This window comes from Schistocerca americana, chromosome 2 (assembly GCF_021461395.2).
Source record: "Schistocerca americana isolate TAMUIC-IGC-003095 chromosome 2, iqSchAmer2.1, whole genome shotgun sequence".
Taxonomy (NCBI): domain Eukaryota; kingdom Metazoa; phylum Arthropoda; class Insecta; order Orthoptera; family Acrididae; genus Schistocerca; species Schistocerca americana.
In genome coordinates this window covers 211,690,581-211,712,386 of record NC_060120.1, presented here as the reverse complement: position 1 = coordinate 211,712,386, position 21,806 = coordinate 211,690,581, and the positions used below count along the sequence as shown (strand labels likewise).

Here is a 21,806-nt window from a genome sequence, read left to right as displayed (position 1 = left end):
GAGCATAGTGAGTACGGCCACAAATACAGACACAGCAGTCCTGGCACTGATGTGGCACATTGTTTGAAGAAGAAGAAGAAAACAAGACTCTGGTCCACAGAATGGGTTAAAATGCGAGATTTACCCATGAAAATATGCTAAAGGAATTATGACTCTCAGAATTCGATGACTACATCAACTTTTTTCGAATGGACAATGAAACATTTTAATACTTAATGGACAATGGAACTTTTTCAAAGTTATTAAGTCCCTCTTAAAAGAACAAACTTTCCTGTCAAATTTGCTCTTGTCTAGCCACATATGTATGAAACAAGCTTGTACACATACTAAAAGTAGTAGTAGTAGTAGTAGTAGTAGTAGTAGTAGGTATTCTGCCTTATGGCAGGTCTTGTCATGGGTTAAGCCTCTTCCATTTTTGTCTGTCCATAGCCAGTCTTTTCATTTCTGAATATTTGTCTCCTTGGATATTGTCCAGCATTTGATATCTTCTTTTTCGTCTTCCCATTTTTTCCCTCCACTATTCCTTTTACTCTTTCCTTCAATAAACAGTCCCTCCTCAAACAATGTCCAATCCAGTTCCGTTTTCTCTTTCTAATGATTTTCAGCATGTTTCTTTCTTCTCCAACTCTTCTTAATACTTCTTCATTCCTTACTCTGTCTTTCCATTTCATTTTTTCCATTTTTCTGCCGGCCACAGTGGCCGAGCGGTTCTAGGCACTTCAGTCCAGAACCGCACAACTGCTACAGCCGCAGGTTCGAATCCTGCCTTGGGCATGGATGTGTGTGATGTCCTTAGGTTAGTTAGGTTTACGTAGTTCTAAGTTCTAGGGGAATGATGACCCCAGATGTTAAGTCCCATACAGCTCAAGAGCCATTAGAGCCAGTTTTCTCCATATCCACATCTCTAGTGCCTCCAATTTTCTTTCATCTACCTTCCTCAATGTCCAGGTCTCCGCACCATACAGTGCAATGCTCCAGATGTAACACTCGGCAAGTCTTTTCCTCGGATCTTTGTTCAGTGGCCTGCAAAGTAATTTCTGTTTCCTCTTGAATCCTACTTTTGCCATTGAAATTCTTTTCCTAATTTCTGTTGAGCGATACATATTATCCATTATTACACTTACCAAGTAACTGAAGTTATTCACTTGCTGTGTTGCATCTCCCCCTATTTTCATACGGCATGTTCTCTCCTTTCCTCCAATTACCATGCTTTTCGTTTTCTTCTTGTTAATCTTCATTCTATATTCTTCTAATTTTGTGTTTAAATGATCCTCTTGCCAGTTCAATTTCTTCACTCATCACACTTCCTGTTCTTATTCTTTCTCTCTGGTTCAAATATAAATTTCTAATTGACTGTCTGTCCCCTCAGTCAGCTCTATGTTTCTTTAGGATTTCCATCAGTTTGTCCCATCTGATACAGTCAAAAGCCTTCTCAATATCAATGAACACAACATACACCTTCCTTTCCTTCTCCATATACCTATCCCCTAAGTAGCCCCATGGCACCTCTAGTTCCCACTCCTTGCCTGAAACCAAATTGTTCATCTCCTATAACGCAATTCAACTTTGCACATAGCTTTCTGTTGAGCATCCATAGCAAGACTTTGGCTGCATGCTATATCAGGCTCATTATTCTATGTTCCTCACACGTTTTGCTGTTCTGTTTCTTTTCTACAGGTATTAAGATACTTTCTGTAAAGTCCTTTGGCCATTGCCCTGTCACGTATATTTGATTACAAAATTCAGTCAACTCTGTTTTCCCTTCTTTCTCCAATGACATTAACTGTTCTGCAGGAATCTCAATAATTCCCATTGCCTTTCCATTTTTCATCTCTTTCATAGATGCTTTAATATCAATAGTTAGTATTCCATTTCCTTTGTCATCATCTGCAACCTTATCTTCTTCTATCCCAAGCTCTTCTTCACTTGGTCGGCTGTCTGCAGCATATAGCCATTCTAAAGTATATATTCTTCATATCTTTTCATTATTTCTTGGTGTTCACTCACCACTTTACCGTCTGCTACCTCTACTTCCTTTAGTCCTTTGTTGTTTTTTTCCCTGAATGTCAAATCCATTGCTTCTTTGTACATCAAATCATATTTTCCTTCTTTCTCTAATTTCTCTACCTTGTCACACTTTTCTGTCAGCCATTTCTCCTTTGCTTTTTCTTTCTCCCTTCTTAATTCACTATTTTACCCCCTGTAGTTGCGCTTCCCTTCTTCTGTGTTTACAGTTTTCCATTTCCTGCAGTCATCCATCTTGGTCATCATATCTGGTGTTACCCCTTCTTGCTTTACTTTTTTCCTCTCCTTGGCTACAAGCATTTCCTTAGCTGCCTTTTTGATCCTATTTTTAAAATGATCCATCTTCCTTCCGTGCATTCCATTTCCTGTCCTTGCATCGTGATTTCACAATATGCATTCTCTAATTTTTCACAAGTGCCTTGGTCTTTCAGTTTCTCAAAGTTAAAAGGTTGTCAATTTAACCTTACTTTTGAGGCAGATGTATGCTGTATTTTTGCACTAGTGGGAATGGCTACAAATGCCGCTAAAGCATTTTTAACACTGCCTATGGCACTTCATTTAAAGAAGAAGAAAACAAGATGCTGGTCCAGGAAATGATTTAAAATGAGAAATATGCAACTGGAAACCTGTGAATGGAAATGTTTCACTCAGAACCTGATGATTGCATCAACCTTCTGCAGATGGAAAGTAAAGCATTTAATAACTTGTTTAGTGTTACTTCACCCTCACATAGAAAAAGTAGATACAAGTATGCAAACATTTATTCTCTCATACTTGGTCCTCTAATGACAGTCATTAAAATATCGCAATGCAATATCATATAACCCACACCATACGTGGAAGAACTGGAGACTTTGATTTCTTTTATTCATTCCACTCAGCCTGTATGTCATTTTATGTGTAAAATATTGTCTTTTTCATAACCTCTTTATGTGTAACATATGGCTGTGAAAGATGTGGTACCTATACCATTTTGGTAAATGTCAGTGCTGTTTTGTTTCTATAATTGATCATAGTTTTCATAGTAGTGGAAACTCACGACAAGGTGAGATAAAGGATAATAAAACAATTTTGCACTAAACATATGTGACAAAACGTCAACACAAACAATGTCCGCCATCTTGTCAAACTTTCTGTCAATCAAAATTTCTCTCAAACACGAACTATGCTTGGCAAATACATCAAGTTGCACCATACACAGTCAAATATTTGTAAGCATAGTTAAGTCTGACAAAATGTTTGATTGCTTGCGGGGGCGTTAAATAGCAGAAAACATTCGGTCCACCATATTTATATCTCCACGGTTCAACGCAGTGATATTTTCCAGTGATGTCACTCTGACGTGCGTCCGCAGCTTGTGGTCTAGTGGCTAGCGTTGCTGCCTCTGGATCATGGGGGCTCAGGTTCGATTCCCAGCCGGGTTGGTGATTTTCTCTGTGCCTGGGGACTGGGTGTTTGTGTTGTCCTCATCATTTCATCATCATCATCTTTTGCGACAGTGGCTAAATTGGACTGAGTAAAGAAACTGGACTTTGTATGGGTGCTGATGACTGCGCAGTTGGGCGCCCAACAAAACAAAACAGCATCATCATCACTGTGACGTGCCTGTGCCCTGTTTCGAACGTTTGTGCTCGTGCTTTTCCTGAGGATTCCGACCTCAGAGTGCTGTAGCTTACATCATCTTGCATGCTTTACCTACTTCTTGCTGGGAATGTTGCTTCTTGTACTTCTTGTACTTCTTGTACTTGTACTTCTTGTACTTCTCTTCTTCTTGTACTTCTTTCTTGCCTTTTTTTCTTGCTCTTGTTGTGTAGGCAGTTCACAGTTATCAACAACGGCAGATCAGACCATTTCATGGTTGTTCGCCAGTGTACCTGGTTTCACAGGACACTGACGGAACGATTTTCCGAATTACGCATTGACGTGTAAAATTTATTTGCAGATTGCTGGAATCGATATCTTAGCGTCGGATTTCCGGGAATCCTGTGCGGCTCTGCAGTGCTCAAGTCACGCAGCAGGTGCAGTGCCAGCCTTCGCACCTTCTTTTAAATTGTCTGTAGTGTCTTAATCAGCGTGTCTGTGGCCTTCTCCAACACTACGGCAACATACACGAGCGCTTGTCTTATTAGCGCCAAGTACGTGTGACGCCACAGTATGTGGGAAGTGCTGTTGTGGTGTTCAGCGGGCATAAAGCATGTGCATTCTTCCTAACACTTTACTCCTCATCTCACTGATGTGTGGCTTTCACGTAAGGCATTGGCACAGTGCAAAAGTGAGGCATTTGCCAATGTTGGACCAGGGTATGGGGCCTCCCAGGATCCATAGCGACTGAAGCTCTAGCAGAATCTTCTTCCTGATGAATATCGCGGCCTGACATTTGGCCGTGTTGAGTTTCAGCCGCCATTTGGTGGCCCATTCTCCCCCTACTCATTGCAGGCCAGCTGGAGGAGGCGTGTCATTAATTGCATATTCACGCGTCACGCAAAAAGTGCTGTGTCATCCACAGAGAGCGCCAGTTCGACCCTTGGTGCCTTTGGGACGTCTGCAGTGGAGAGAGAGTACAGGAGACGGCTGAGGACAGGCACCGGTGGTACTCCCACTCTGATGGGACGTGCTATGGACTCCCCATCATCTGTGCAAATGTGGAAAGTGTGCACAGTTAATTACGATAGGAGCAGGTGGGTGTGCAATACAGCTTCCCTATGTACCAGAAGTTTGTATGTGAGATCGTCGTGCCACACACTGTCGAAGGCTCTGGAGACGTCAAGGACTACTGCCCCAAGGTACTCGCAGAGGAGTAGTTGCAGGTCCTCAGGATGGTATTGACGATCTTGGTTAACTTGGTAACCACTTGTGTGGGGAGCTGCCATAGTACGTCATTATCAACATTATCACACTGCCCCTGCTTGCTGGACTGGAGGTGTGCTAGTTGATACTGTACTACTTCTTCTGAGATTTCTTCTTCACTGTTTCCCTTGATCACCGGTAACCAGTCCTCTACAAGGTAGACATGTTCATCATCGATTATGTCCTCTACCAGCGTAAAGTTGGCTGTGAACGCATCGGCCAACACACTGGCCTTGGCATCAGGTTCTGTCATGACGTCATGATTAACTTGCAGTGGCGGGATTTGCTGTTGTCAATGCAAGAATTGCTATGTCATCTTCCAAATGGTACCATCACCGATTCCGAGCATAGCAATTTTCCCAACCCAGTCTCGATTTTGGTGATTTGTGAGTGCAATCCGGATGATGTGTCGCAGTGGTTTAGCAGGTTTTTGGTTGCCAGTTGTCTCGTGACCTACCATTCCCGAGAGACCCGGTTTTTCTCCCATATGGTCTGTATTATGTCTGGGGGAAGCTGGTGGGAGTAATCCGTTTGCTTTCGTCTTCTGTGTGGCGTGGCCACTTCTGCTGCTTCCAACACACAATTCATAAATGCAGTGTGTGCTGTGTATGTGCCTTCATCATCTGGATTGGGCATGGCGGTGACTGTCTCGACCTGGTGTTTTCTGAAGTGTTCCCAGTCAGCATGGTGATACCTCTTGCATTACCAGAGGGTGGTGCGACCCCATCTGTGTCCAGGACAAAGATGACTGGCAGATGATCTGACGACAGGGCCATGTGCATGGTCGCGATGGCGTTGTGTGTGGCCCCCTGATGATTGCTGCGTCCAAGACATCTGGGCGACCATGAAATGGGTTGTGTGCGGGGTCGTATGGCACTATCGTGCCATGGTTGTTAGGCATTCAGAGCAGCCCTCTGCCGCCGGCAGTGGTCAATCGCGAGTTCCACTCCGAATGTGTGGTGCTGTGCTGATGTCGCTGCCAATAAATAGGTTGCCCAGCATCAACAATACAGCATCGATGTCCCTGGGTTGCAGGAGACGTTTCGTATGGTGGTATAGAGCAATGAAGGTCACTTGGCCCATCGAGATGCTGACAGTGGCGCCTGTCACTTCCAGTGAAGACATCTTAGGTGTTGGCGTAGTGATGTTTGCATGTACACTGCCGTCCCGCCGCCCGCCGTTTCTCTGTCTGTGCTGTAGCACCAGAAGTTTGGTGCATGCACCTTTACTCCAGGTTTCAGCCAGGTTTTGGTGATGAGGCAGACGTCCACAGCCTCGTCACGCAGAAACTGCCGAAACTCGCCCTCTATTGTCCTTACACTGTTCGTGTTCCACACACAAATGGTGAGGCCCAGGACTTGTTTGCTAGCCATGTCTGGGAGTTATGGATGCTGCTGTGATTTTGATCTGGGTGGCCACTTGCTATGCAGCTATGACAAGCTGCGGAAATTGCATGACGTGCTGTTTGAATTTGTTCAACACCCCCCAGAGTTCTGCAGCTTCAGTTATTGCAGCTGGTTTCTCCTGGCGCCGTGTCGTCTGTTGGGCTTGATTGGCGGTTTGCGAGTCGGTAGCGTGATATAGTGGCCGCTTTCCCCGTCTACTGCGCCCTGGCTCGTTCTGGCTGGCGTCCATTGCTCCATCTGTCGTCTGCTCTCGTTCGCGCCTGTTGCGATAGGCGCGTGTTCCGTCCAACGTCCACGCCCCTGGACGTCACTGGCGGCGGTTGCTCATTGTTTTGATGGCCTGGCTGGCCTTTATCTCTTTGCCATTACTGCGGCGCAGATCCTTCCCTGCTGTCTCGACTTCGATGGGGTATAGCGTCCCCAGTGCCATATTACGAAAAGACAATATTTATAAAGAAGACATTCATAATTTGTAAGAGATTTTTTTTTCATGTAGCCGTAAAATAATAATTTCTCTGTGTAGGTTTAGATTGCAAAGAAATAATTTATGACAGAATGATCTAAAGAGAAGCCCAGTTACACTCTTTTGTTAATTTTTTAGTCGACCTTACTTCTTCGCTTGTCTTGAATGTGTCTAGAGGGACATCTTGCGAGTGCTGACAAATGTAAGCATATTTGTATGAGTTAAGTATATAATATACTGTTTTAATATTATTGTGAACTTTTAATTTGTAAGAGGTGATCCCGATTTCATGTCCGCCTTCCTTGAATTAACCTGCATTCAAGTAATTTACAGCTCAACAATCGCAGCGGCCGATGCAGCCAACGACGCCATTACGTGGCGATATTAACTTATGAAAAATTAGCGGAAGCGGAAAACTCGCCCGCTATTAGCATAATATTAATTTTTCTCCACAGCCGCACGAAGTTGCAGAAATACTTAGCTTTAAGATTCTTATTTTCAGTAGCATAGCCGAGACCCAGAGCCAGGACTCTGACTACAATACAATGGTTATCGGAGGTAAGAAAATACTCTCGCGCGTGTGTGGGCCGCAATTGTAATTAATAACTAAAGATCCTTTGCTTTAACGTCAACTGACTAGCCGAGGAAATTTATATGAAAAGTTTATTACATTGTTCAACTTAAATATCATTTTTATGAAGGCCCGCCACGTAAGTCGGCAACAATCAAAAAATAATAATAACAATAATAATATATTAAATTACGACGGCCGACGGACGCGAGATTGGCGCCGCAACTTTGGGGCCAGATTAATATGACTCTATTGTAATGAATGTAATTATTTATGTGTCTAATTGTTGTAAAATATTAATGCTTGTATGAATTCTTTTACATGTACAACAACAAAACCACACCCTGAGGAGATCTGGAGAGGAAAAAGTGTAGAAAAGAAAAAGGATTGCGAGAAAGAAAAATAAGTAAGGTAAGGCCTATTGTGCAAGCATCCTGTGTAGCTCTGTGCGGAATATCGAACCCATGTGCACATGAGATACCTTCGGTGTTTTGTGTGTTTATGTGTTTATTTTTGGAGGGGATAATTATTCGTTTCGTGTATTTATGTGTTTATTTTTGGAGGGGATAATTATTTGTGTGTGTATCAGTGTTAAAGATTTGTCAGTAGCTTAAAGTGAATTTAGTATGGGTAAGATAGGACAACCTAAAGCATCCGTACCAGAAGAACAAAATTCTGTTAATATGGAAAGTGAGGATCATTTGCAATACGTAAACGAATCCCAAGCCACCGCCTCGGATAACATAATTTCCGGAGCGGGGGGCGAGGATCTGTGGACGGTGAATGACGCTCCACAGCAGAATGGGAATAGAGTAACAACTCCACTGCCTGGGCAGGGGGGCCAATCGAGTGCTAGATTAAGCGGGGCACCAGTATGCTCACCGATTGCAGACCCATTTGCAGAATTTCTGCGCAGGTTAGAAGAAAGAGATAGGGAAAGAGATCAGAAACTGGCTCAGATGCTCTATGAGCAAGAGCAACAAAGAGAGCAGAAAGAAAGGGAAAAAGAAAGAATGTTAGAACAGAGGGAAAAAGAAAGAGACGAAAAACTGGCTCAGATGCTACGTGAGCAAGAGCAGCGCAATGAAGCGAAACTAGATCGGATCCAAAGCGAACTTGCCGAGATGCGGGACGCTTACAAAGAGATCCCCGATCTTGTGCAAAGCTTAGCCGGAGAGATGCAAAAATTACAGATATCGCAGGCTAGGCTTGAAGACAATGTCCAGACTTTATCCAACCGCGTGGATAATGTGGAGATAGATGCACGGAAAAGTATTGACGCATATTTGGAAGTGCAAGCTCAAAAAGTAGAAAAAGAATTAAATGAATGGCTAGAAGTAAAGGATCGCGAGATATCTGCAAAGATTGAAAGCGACGTAAAAACAGCTGTAGAACAAGCGACTGCGGCCGCGAGTGTAAATATTGACGCCAGCGCTGCCGCACTACATGCCGAATTAACACAGATTAAGTCCCGTGTGACTGCGGAGTTGCCAAATTGGCAACAGGAGGTCACGCGGAGACTGTCTGCGTTGGAAAGCAATGTAAACAGTGGCGGACAGATCATGAATCAGACTCCGCGTACTGATTACTATAATAACGCTGACGGTAGCCAGGGTGCGAGTGCGCAACCGCAACCTAATGCGAATTATGAGCACGAGCAACACGCGATACCGTGCAGCGCACATCACGAAGTGATGAATGTCCCAGAATGTAGCAATCAGATGTGCAAAAAAGAGGACAATGTAATAAAACACAGGACATTCCAACCCTTCAATAGCGAAAAACGAAATGTCCACCCTGTTGTATTTATTAAGAGCTTTAGGAATGTGTTTCCCAGGACATGGACGGAAAGACAAAGAATACAGTTCGTGGTCTCCTTTATTCAAGGTGACGCGGCACTGTGGGCCACCGACGTGTCCGAAAAATGTCTAACGATGCAACAGTTTGAAGGTGCATTCTTGCAAAAATTCTGGTCCGATAGCGTCCAAGAAAGACTACGAAAGGAGTTGTACAGTTCAGAAATGTACAATCCTAAGATGGGAACGTTACGCAAATATTTCGAAAAGTATATAAACAAAACCAGGTACTGGGACGAGCCAATGTCCGATCGTGACATAATCAGATTAATAAAAATGAAGTTGCCCAGTGAAATTAAAAGATATTTCATCAATGTGCCGGAATACGATATAGAACAATTCATGGAAATAGTGGATTCTGTTGACCCATTGATCGAAGATATGAAAACCGAAAACAAGTGGAACCATGCAGGCTATAATCAACACAAAGCCGATTACAATAGCAGCCACAGTAATGGTAGTAACTTAGTACCAAATGGTAACGGGAATAGGCAAGAGCACCGGCAACAGAATCAAGGCACAAACAATGGCAATGGTTATAACGGCAACGGTTACAATCGTGAAAATCGAAAGAGACATCATGATGGACGCATGAGTAATGGATATAATGGTAACGGCGATCCGCAATGGCGGAACAACCGAAACCAGTGGCGTGGTCGTAACGAACCGACACCACAGTGGCAACAAAACACAGCGCCACAATGGAACGCCAACCCAGGTCCATCACAGAACATGTCAGGAAGTTACAACCGACCACCGCAAAACCAGAGCCATACACAATATCAAAATACACCATCGGGGAGGCAGGGTGGCCAACCCAACAGTAGCAACAACAACAACCAGAATCACAATGTGAGGTTAGTGGAAGTGACAGACAACTGTCAACCCACTAATGCTCATCCGTTAAACTAAAGACAGCCACAATACGCTCTCCGTTGTTGGTTGCAGGATGGTGTAGTGAGGGCACATTCACGGATGACAGCCATAAACTTTGTATGCTGAGATACAATGAAGGAACAAAAATAGAAAAGGAACTTGTAGACATACCGCAGACATGTAACCGAACCGACAAAAGTGCTGTGCAGGCTATATTGCAAGCAGATATGTATGGAGCACCAATACACATAATAGTCGATACCGGTGCGTCAACCAATGTCATGAGCGCAAATTTTTACAAGTACTTGAGTCAAAATAATAGAATACCAGTATTGCCAGTGAAGAATTGTCGTGTTACAGGTGCAATAGGTGCACAATCTCATATCATAAAGCACCAGGTGCAAGTCGAGTTTACGGTAGGAAATGAAGCAATGAAAAGCTCGTTCCTAGTAGTTAAGGGATTAGGTGTTGCTTGCATCCTGGGGATGGAATTTTTACGCCAGAGGGACGCAAAAATCGACCTCTTGTGCGGGGAAGTAAGCCTTATGAATGAGGATAGACGTGTAATTTTGCCGTTGTTGAGGACACGGGAAGTGCACGGTAAATATTGCCGGAGCTTTCAAACGAGATTCGAAGGAATACAGGTAATGAATTTATATTCTGACTTAAGTACAAGACAAGCATGTTATAAGGAGTTTATTACTGAAGACAGAGAGGAAAAAAGGAAACTGATAGCCATGAAAGTTAGGGAGTCAGAACATTTGACTGAAGCACAACAAAACGAATTGACTCAGCTACTTACAGATTATGAGAATGTGCTTTCGGAAAAACCCGGTGTTATCGAGGGCTACACCTATAACATCGAAGTGGTACCTCACGATACTTTCTGTCACGCAAACTACACCATTCCGTGGTCAAATAAGGAGGCAGTTACCAAGGAAATTAAAAAAAAAAAACTTACAAAGACTTAAGGAAGTTCGCTCAGTAGAGCAACGTTTACATTTGTGTGTAGTAGGTTAAGTTTATAGTGTATTTTTTTCTGTGTGTAAATGTTAAGATTTTAGTGTAACATTTAAAGACAATGAGGCACACAAGATTAGTGCGATTCAATTTAGTAGATGTTAAGGAATAATAGTATTTTTAAGCAATTGCATTTTGAAAGAAAAAAAATGAACGTAGGTTTAAGAATATTTTACAAATGTCATGTTTAAAAATGCTTTAAAAATATGTTTAAAAAAAAATTCAACAGCATGTAACGATGAAAGAATTTTTCATTAGTGTGTCATGAATATTTTTGAACTGTAGTAGTAATGCAACTTATGAAATTCAATATTATAGTGTATATGTCGTTTCATGTATTTATGTCTATACCGATCTTGAAATATGCTCAATCATAATTTACTTAACAATATCAGTGCAGTGTGTACATCACCCAAGGTACCTCATGTGTTGTGGACAAGGTACAAAGCAAATCAGTAAACGCGACTACCGCTAAGCACTGTTAAAATATATTGCCATCTGCTAAGGCAGAGATTTACACGAATTTATAGTGTAAACAAAAGTCACAAATCAAACACCAATCTAGGAACTTGCACGCTAGGCCTAGATTATAAAATGTCTACAATAATGCGAGAGGCAAAGTTTTGTAAAGTCGAGCCTGGCTCTGGAGGGCAAGTACGCAATGAGTGGGCAGACATGACAGACTTACCTCAGATGAGACGGAAATACAATTGTATAGTCAAAAAATCTGAAGGCAAGTACGACTCTAAGTGGAAAATAAAAAGAGATAATTAGTGCGAGAGACTGGTAAAATCCAGCACTAGCCAAAATCCAGTTCAGACTGAATGAAATACATTAGTGTTTGTGAACTAATCGAAACAGTTACTTTAAGCAGTGTGAAAAACTGTGAAGGTGAAACTGTGATATGGACAGTGAAGTGCTAGTATTGAACGTTCAACAGCGGTGAGGACGCCAAACGCCAATATTACGCACGAAAAACTGTGAAGTTACTATAAATGTGAACTATTAACGTGAAGTGAACCCACAGTCAATATTTTTGGGACAGACTGTAGTTTCAGTGAGCACAATAATGCGAAATTGGAATGCGATGCGTGGACTGTTGCAAAACAGCGACCGCAGAAACGGCGAATGTTTGTGCTAAGCTCCTATTGGGACACTCACCAGTGCCTGCGAGTGCGGCGAAAACATAAATAATTTTATCAAGACAAAAACTGACGTGTAATGGAAACAGTATTGCATCAAAACTGCATTCACGGGAGAAGGTCCATGTCATGTTTTCTGCAAGACAGTGCTAGCTTGACACTCGGAAACTGGCGAAAACTTAACAACAACTGCCGCACTAATAAATGCTCCTTTCCCACTAGCGTAACCATCTGCAGCGGGAAACAAATATTACGTTGGTTGTGTGTGTGTTTCATGTACTACGTCGGAGATGCGTAGCAGAGCTGACTCCTGCCAACAAGAGCGGGGGGCGGATATCATCCCACTCCGCCACACCCGGCCGAGACAGAAGCGCATCGCCAACGGTGCAGCCGATCAGCTGATTCTGACGTTCCGCGACGGCGAGACACACGCTGGCGTCGAGCGGGCGTTTTTCTCTCCGCAGCCGCCGCGAACGCCGAGCACCGAACACACCAACCGACGCCGTCGCGAGCCAAACGTCGCGGCGTAGATCATCAACGACACCGCAATCAATTGTTTTAATGGCCTCATTTTTTGCATAGTGCAACAAAAATATTTGTATGCACATCCTGTACTCCAATGACATTCCAGAAACAATTAAGTGAAAGTGACCAAAGCAGTTAGTCTGTCGCTCCGCCGAGGTTTTCCCCAGGTTTCCCTACGGCCGCGCCAAATGGGGAGCGAACAGTTGACACCCCTGGGACTTCAAGTTTATGGACTAACTCGTGATTGTATACCTTTGAACACTGCAAAAGTTGCAACCCTAAGAAGAAGCAACCAAAATAAAACTAGTTGTATTCTATGTCCTTTTGTACATGACTGCATGCGTAACCAATTGTATATTATATTGTTATGTAGATAACTTCATCTGTATTACACTTTGTGTGCAACACACCTCAGTAATTACAACATACGATGTGACATATATAGACTATGAAAGAAAACTCTGCGTGTGGACACTGTGGACATGAAAGTGGAAATATTTATGTCAAAAAACACGAACATTTTTTATGACATAAACATTTCGGGGGGCAATATAGCGTCCCCAGTGCCATATTACGAAAAGACAATATTTATAAAGAAGACATTCATAATTTGTAAGAGATTTTTTTTTCATGTAGCCGTAAAATAATAATTTCTCTGTGTAGGTTTAGATTGCAAAGAAATAATTTATGACAGAATGATCTAAAGAGAAGCCCAGTTACACTCTTTTGTTAATTTTTTAGTCGACCTTACTTCTTCGCTTGTCTTGAATGTGTCTAGAGGGACATCTTGCGAGTGCTGACAAATGTAAGCATATTTGTATGAGTTAAGTATATAATATACTGTTTTAATATTATTGTGAACTTTTAATTTGTAAGAGGTGATCCCGATTTCATGTCCGCCTTCCTTGAATTAACCTGCATTCAAGTAATTTACAGCTCAACAATCGCAGCGGCCGATGCAGCCAACGACGCCATTACGTGGCGATATTAACTTATGAAAAATTAGCGGAAGCGGAAAACTCGCCCGCTATTAGCATAATATTAATTTTTCTCCACAGCCGCACGAAGTTGCAGAAATACTTAGCTTTAAGATTCTTATTTTCAGTAGCATAGCCGAGACCCAGAGCCAGGACTCTGACTACAATACAATGGTTATCGGAGGTAAGAAAATACTCTCGCGCGTGTGTGGGCCGCAATTGTAATTAATAACTAAAGATCCTTTGCTTTAACGTCAACTGACTAGCCGAGGAAATTTATATGAAAAGTTTATTACATTGTTCAACTTAAATATCATTTTTATGAAGGCCCGCCACGTAAGTCGGCAACAATCAAAAAATAATAATAACAATAATAATATATTAAATTACGACGGCCGACGGACGCGAGAGGGGCCAGCCCTCGTTCGTGGTTTGCGGCAGCGTATTTGAAGTTTCTGCAGCCTTGGTAGTTCGCCATGTGCGTTTCCTGGCAGTTGCAGCGTCATGGTGGGTCTCTCTTTGGGATAGTGCAGTCCTCGCGGAAGTGTGTGCCAGCACACTTCACACATCTTGGGGACATCTGGCAGTACTTTGCGATGTGGTCAAGGCCCTGGCAGTTGAAGCATTGCACGGGCCCTCTTCTTCTGCGAAGTTTTTCTATTGTAACTCCAACACTACCCGAGCTCTTGTCCTGGAAAATCTTCCTCTTTTCCACGTTGTCATCCAGGATGGCCAGGAAGAATGGTGTGTTGGAGTTGTCTCTAGGTGACTTCATTCACGAGGTACTGCGAATGTTGTAGCTCATGTCCTCCAGAAGCTCTATTAAGTATACTGGATCCATACTGAAGGAGAGCTTGCGGAAGACGACCTTTAGCGTATTAATCAGCTCTAAGGAGTAGGTGAAGCAGTGCAACCCATCCTTCTTCATGAGGTTCATGACCCCAGTGTAGTCTTCAGGCGTCTGTGTGACAACTTTGTACAGTTCGCATGCTGTTACCCGAGTTGTGAAGTTGCCCTTCATGACTGATTTTATCTTCTCTTCGAATGTTTTGAAGGCAACCACAAACTGAATGATGACAGGCGGTGGTGGAGGCGTCTTCTTCTGCTGTTGATTCTCCATATTCATCCCTCCTTCCTCGAGCGATGTCGGTGAATCGGTTGATGACGTTGATGCTGTCTGCTGTTGTAAGCATCATCACCCTGGCGATGTGCTTACGTTTCGGCTTCATGAAGCCATCTTCGTCTGGCATGTGTGGGCCCCTGGTGCCTTTTTGTGATGGCTATTGCCGCATGCGGCAATGCGTTTTGTGCTAGTGGTGATTGTATACGCTTTATCTGAGTACTTCCACGAATTTTGCTCCTTTGTACACTCTCAGGTGCCGGTTTTGCCCCTAGTACGAGGCCTAGCAGAGTGTTCTGCGATGGTGTGCTGTCATTGGTGGCCACAGGGCAGCAGACAGTGGTCATGGCATGCAAAGCTGAAACTTTGTCTGGAGCGCTGCTCGTAATGGTGAGGTATGAGGCAGTTGGTCCTCCTAAATCCAGTGCACCTGCTACAACATGCAAGGGAAAGCCCCACTCAGCGGAATATGTGCGCCGTCCTAGCTGTGTTGCACCTTCCTTGATGGTTTGTAATGTCATAGATGGCGGTCAAAATGCCAAACCACTCATTTCCACAGCCGAGGCTGCGTCAGCATAATGATGATCCAGTTCAGTAGAGTCCATGCACCGGTCTGTTGCAGGCAGTGTGTAGGATGAAGCCTCCAACGGAGCAAGCTCTGCTGAGCAGTGAACCACCACGCTGCTTGCTCCCACAGGCAAAGCCGTGGCCATTTAACAACTTCTTGAACACTAATCAGTAGCTGTCTCAGAGTCCGATGTCTTCTACTGGTTCGTTATTGGTGGGGGGTTGGACAGAGCCACCAGTAGAGCGAGCTCTGCCAGACAGCAATCCGCCACCTCCTTTGCTTCTTCACAACGGTCCACACAGGAAGATATCTCAGCGCCGAATTGTTTTGACCGTTGTGAATATCTATAGACTTTTGTGTTTGTATTCCAAATAGCATCTGGTGCTTTCATTGGGTGAAGATGCAGTTGTTTCATCAAAAATGCTAGCTGGCGTTGTTTATGGGCGTACTAATCGATTCGATCACAATCTAAAGTTTAAACAAATGATATTTTATTTGTAAGGGAAACTGTTCAAGCAATGTTTTCTTTTGTATACACGAATTGTGGTTGCGCTACTTATTTCTATTGTTTCATGTGTTCTTCATTGCTTTCCAAACTGCAAACGTTCCAACATCAACTGTCTCGTCCCCGCACAACACAAGGCTGCATGATCATGCTGATTGTTGGTGCAGCATCTCATGCCTTAAATTCATCCCACCGATGATTATTCGTTACTCACATTTGCTCCCCCTTTAAATAAAAAAGATTCTGGCCAGAACAGATGGAGACAGTTGTTTTGAGTGTGTGAGTTATGCATGAATGATTCTATTAATGTGTGTGTGTGTGTATGTTTTGCTTCCTTTATGAACAAGACTTTGGCCGAAAATGTATATATGTGAACACTCTTTTCGTCGCGCCTGCCTGTTGCTCGGTGTGTGAGTAGCACAATCAACCCATTTCACAATATAGTTATTCCCTCATTAAGTTTGTTGTCAATAATCCACTGCACTTCAGCATGAACAATTACATACATAATTACGATACCAGATGATAAAAATTTCATTCATTACACCACATTAACGTTGTGTGTAAAGCCGGGTTCACACAGGCAACAAAAGTATCGCCACTGCTAATGGCGAACTGCAGTTGCTTTGTAGTTGCGTGTGTGAACTAGTTTTCGGTGGCGCCATTTAAGAAGCGCAACTTTTGTCACACCACAAAAAGTTGAACTTGGTTCTACTTTGTTGCGCCATTTTTCCTTCTCCACAATCGAATAACGTCATTCGATTGCTACCTCGCGGCTGGATTCAAACCTTCCTAGCGCGTATTTGTTCGCAGATAGTGCTTTTGCTATTAATATGTCGAAAAAGTGGTCAACAGCGACAATGCCTTTGGAACCACCAAAGCGAATCATACAAAGACAGAAATTTGAGAGATGCTGCATTAATTGAAATAGTAAACAGTATGCGTGAATATGTACCTGGAATTGATGTAGCTGCAACAAAATTAAAAATTCGAAGCATTCGAACTGCTTACATGAATGAACATAAAAAAGTACTGAAATCACTTAAGAGTGGTGCGTCTACAGACGGTATTTATAAACCCAGCCTTGCTTGGTTTGAAGCTGCAGACCGGTTCTTAAAACATGTAGTCGAGACAAGAGAGACGAGAAGACACACAATAAACAGCATCGTTGAAACATGTTAGTAGAGATTGTATTACCTATGGTAAAAGTATATTATTATTAAATAAGTAAAATTTGTCCCAGGGTGCGTGGAAAGTTGCCATTACAGAGGCGATAAAAGCTATACAGCGGAACTGCAGTTAGCAACAGATACAGACGCACACGGAAAATTCTGAAGAAAAGCTGAATAATATGCAAGAGCTCCACGGTCTATGTGAATCATTTTGAAGAAGAGGACATTAATAACAATAAGTACTTTTAAAGATTTAAATGAGCAGTTGTACCCAGGGACTCGACCAAAATTACGGGAAGGCGCAATTCCAAGAACTTTCCCCTATCTATCACATTGGTTAATTAAGTCAACAACAGTCTGGGTCTGAGAAGGATCTTAATGGAAGAATGCTGAAGTGAGAGCAAGATCTATGTAAGTGAAATGACGAGTGATTAAAAAGATTACCAATGTGTGCGAAAACGTACGTAAAATTGTAGGAAGCGACAAATTGTACCACAGTGTAACAAACGAATTGTTATGTTTCTACAGGCTGTCGGTGGAAGAAATTCCAAAAACTGAACCTGGTTTAAGGATTGGCAGTTGTAAAATTATTACATTCTTGGGCAGTTCAACTGAAAATAAGTCAAATAAACCTAAATGCAAGTAATCTCATATCCTGTTCCCATGTATTTGATTCTGTTGTTACCTGTTTTTTCTGATTAAGGAACTGTGGCAAGAAAACAATACAAAGCTAAGTATACACCAATTTCAAACAACACCATACAAAACATTACCCTACCACAAACCGTTTAGAACCATTACTTATGTGAAAGCTGTGTTCGCACAGTGCATTTTCCTGCTTTCTACAATTTTTTACATTTCTCTTTGAGTAATTGTTTGTGGATGTACAAACTTCTGGAGCGAATTAAGCAAAACAGCTCATCAGAAGAATGTTGTCTGTTAAACCAAACATATCACTATATCTTACTGTTTATTGTGAGGAAACACAATGAAATTCCTTTGACTTGAGCGACTGTATAATAACATTACTAACGACTTTGTGCATTAGTGCATGATGGCGATTTTTAATCGTCTTTTACATTTTTTGCTATAGAAAAAATGTTTCTTAACGTGTTATGCATATGCATATAATAAATTCTGCGCTGTTCTTGACAGTTGCCGGAAGTTTACTTTATATGTGTGCTATCATATTTTTCGTCATTTGTGAAAACTGCGTTCTTCGTGTGAATAGAGTCATTGATTCATTCTTGTCCACATGTGTTAATCGCAGTTTTGCGTTTATGTATAAGCATTTGACACAATCTGTCATATATGGTTTTCATGTTTCATAATTTTCGATTCTTGTTAAAATTACATTTATGGATTTTTAAATAGGAAGATATCAGAGGTTAATTTTCCTATACAATTGTTAAATGCACAATTTCGTGTAAAATAGGTTTGTTTGTAATGTGAAACAGTATGTCCATTCTATGGCCCAGCCATCTACTTGACAACTGCATAGTGTCCTATTGAAGGCTCTGACTTGTGTAGAAAAGGCTATGGTTTCCACAACCAATGAAAACTGCAACTGCAGTACGGAATATTAATTTTACAGTTGTCGCCTTCGCTAGCTAACTACGATATATTTCAGTCGACACTAGTACTATCGTAGGGCAAAAGATCGACATACGAAAAATTTGTATCCCGTACTTCAGTCGACCTATGTAGATCAACTGATGAATATGACACTAGGGCTAGCAAAGACGAAAAAAGCAACAGACGTAACATTGGCAACCTGTACCTCGCTTGAACTACAGAGGTAGTATCTTTTTTTTATAGGTCATTTGAAGTATGGGATGCAAATTTTATGTACGTAGTTCTTTTCGCCTTCGATATTGCTAGTATCAACCGAAGAATAGAATGCTAGTAGTAGCGGAGGCGAAAAACAGCAACGCCTGTAAAATTTGTATCCCATACTTCAGGGATACTAGTGATAGCGAAGGCGAAGGAGTCGACATACGTTAAATTTGTATCCCGTACTGCGGTTAACCATATAGACCAGCTGAAGTTCGGGACACAACTCATATACACCAACAGAGATATTCTGTGCAACGTTACTTCCTTCCCTTTCTTTTTTCCTTCTTTTTTGCACTATTATCCCATTCTTCAGTTGAGCTGTATAGGTCAACTGCAGAATAGGATACTAGGACTAAAAGAAGCGATCTACTTAACATTGTGCTCGAAATATGAATATGTTTGATATTTGGCTACCACCCGTTTTCTCTGACCTGCATTCCTCTGCTTCTCAACATCCGTCTTTGTTGTTAAATCTGCGGAATACATCACCTGCGGTAATTTGTGACGTCAATGGTCAAAGCCGACAGGTTGTATCCCATTCTTCAATAATCAAGCAGCTGGGCAAAGTCCTAAATATTGAGCATGGAACAATTGTCTATAATGGTATGGGCGTTGAGTTTCCAGTAATTACCACACAACCAGAATGAACTGCCTTTCTTAGGGACCGGATGTATGGGGGAAGACCAGTTACTGTCGGAAAGGAATACGATGCCGGCATTTAAAAGGCCATTAATAACTGTTTTATCACGGTGCAGTTTCTTAAGAGTGAGACGGCGTATGTTGTTGCGCATGGGAGCTCCCTCCATCATTGTTATCCTGCAGCAGGTACCATTCATAATCGTGCCCAGGTGTAGCGCCTGTACGGACAGAGAAGACTCATGAAAGTCATACCAAGCAGTGGTGACATGCTCAGACGATACACTAGCAGGATGCATATACACTAGCAGGAGGCATATCTATCTATGCATGAGAGCATGAGCAGGAGCATGAGCACTGGGTAGTAAACTCGACCACAGAATTGGTGAGGGGTCAACAAGGAACACTCGGAACCAGCGACTAGTGGTGTATCACATTTCACCAAAGGTTGTGCATGCATTGAAGGGAGAGGCTGCGAGGTGAATTCTTGCTTAAAATGATGTAGACCTTGATCAGTGGTGGCAAATAGAGCTTGGCTGTTGTTGTACATTGCAGTGTGCGATGGTACCATTGTATGAAGTTCCCAATATATCAGTGCAGTCATGGCTAGGTTAAGCACGCGCGAGCCAATGTCGAAAGAATGTACATGATCACATGGAACTGGTACTTGCACTGTTGATTGTATCTGTGCTCCACAATCGACGCCTGGTGTGTAGGCAAAGAGTGTGCAGTCTGATGTATTCCATGGAATCGATTCATTGTCTATGCAGGCCACATTGAATAATGATAACACACGAAGATAGTTGGTAAACAAAGAAGAACCTGGGATCAACAGTGTCAGATTTTATGCTCTGCCTTCAGCAGGAGAGGGAATTGTGGTGGTGGTGGGTATCTATCTTTGTAGTGGGAGGTAGTAACTGTAATGTAATAGATGTAAGTACTTCCAGTATAAAGGGTGTAATCGAACTAGCAGCAATTAACTACAAGTGCTATAAAGAGAAGTTAATTATTATAAGTTTATAAAAACCTCCACATGATAGTCTAGATATTTTTTCGAAGTTCTTAATGACCTTATTTTGACATAGACAGTACACACTGTGTGGGTATTAATCCTTGTACTTGTCAGAGGTAAGAGAAGTAACCCAGCTATAAGAAACAACGTGAATTTCATAATCTCAATAAATTCTATGCATGAGAGCATGAGCTTATACCTCACTAGTGTACCACAGACTGAGGTCCAAAGATCTTGGCTTTTGTCATCTTAGAGGCTTCATGAATTATCAATAGTCGCCACAACCTAAAGACCACTCAACTTTTAGAAAGCAATTTTTTACACAAGTTTATGAAGCAAGGCATAGATCACACTATATGTTTTCCTGTCAAAGGCTTAGCTTATTTGGAAATAACCCGTACACCTGTACAGCTTTGAAATTGAGCAACAGAATATGGCGCAAGTTCAACACTACAAGCTAAGAAGGACAGAAGTGAATGTGAAAAAAAAACAACTAAAAACCAAATGTTGTTGCAGTGTGGAATATTTCTCTCTCTCTCTCTCGCTCTCTCTCTCTCTCTCTCTCTCTCTCTCTCTCTCTCTGTGTGTGTGTGTGTGTGTGTTCTCTTTTAATAGATGCATGTGTTCTTTTAATATGTAACTGTATTTATAAACTACAGAAGCAAGCAGTGGAAAATACTTAAAGAAATGGTATTACAATACAGAAAATTTTCAGAATTAGAAGAAGTGTTACACCTACTTAGAATTTAACAGGTTATAAATATATATCAAATAATCAAGTACAGTTCCTAGAAACAGTACAGTTTCAGGACATCTTACAGATTATTCTTCTGAATACTTCAGTTTACAAATTACAAACTAAAGACTTGTGTGTACATCTTAATGCAATTTAGATTTGTTAATACACAAATAACAGTGTTAATTTTTTGTTTTGTTATTAGATCACTGGAGGATTACTTAAAACTTTGTCATTTTCTATGGATAATTTCACACCAAATTCTGTTTGTTTCCTGGTGTTAAAGTCCTTTGTTGCAATAGTTGAAGAACTTATATTTATATGACTTTCATTTAAGTACTTTAAACTACTTCACTGGTTCCACTGTTGCACAGAACCTCCAGACTCTCATAGGCTTTGTGTTTGCACACAATTACTGAATCTTCTGCACACAATATTATTTTAGAGTTAGGAGAACAGTACTTTTTATCACAAACCTAAATCTAGAAAACTTGGGGTCCCAAGTTGGAACCT

At 41.9% G+C, this 21,806-nt stretch overlaps 1 protein-coding gene across 1 annotated transcript; it reads left to right on the top strand.

The window, feature by feature from the left end:
• The first annotated feature begins 7,938 nt into the window (after positions 1–7,938).
• LOC124593898 (uncharacterized protein DDB_G0287625-like) lies at positions 7,939–13,108 on the top strand. The gene is made up of 4 exons (XM_047132248.1): positions 7,939–8,144; positions 8,229–9,022; positions 9,548–10,025; positions 13,105–13,108. Exons 1-4 carry the CDS (start codon positions 7,939–7,941, stop codon positions 13,106–13,108), a joined length of 1,482 nt encoding a protein of 493 aa, XP_046988204.1.
• Positions 13,109–21,806: the final 8,698 nt, after the last annotated feature.

Coding starts and splice junctions, on each gene's coding strand:
- LOC124593898 (XM_047132248.1), top strand. CDS start 7,939: ATGGGTAAGATAGGACAACCTAAAGCATCCGTACCAGAAGAACAAAAT. Junction 8,145..8,228: donor GTAACAACTCCACTGCCTGG/GCAGGGGGGCCA, acceptor ATTTCTGCGCAG/GTTAGAAGAAAGAGATAGGG. Junction 9,023..9,547: donor AGTGATGAATGTCCCAGAAT/GTAGCAATCAGA, acceptor CATTGATCGAAG/ATATGAAAACCGAAAACAAG.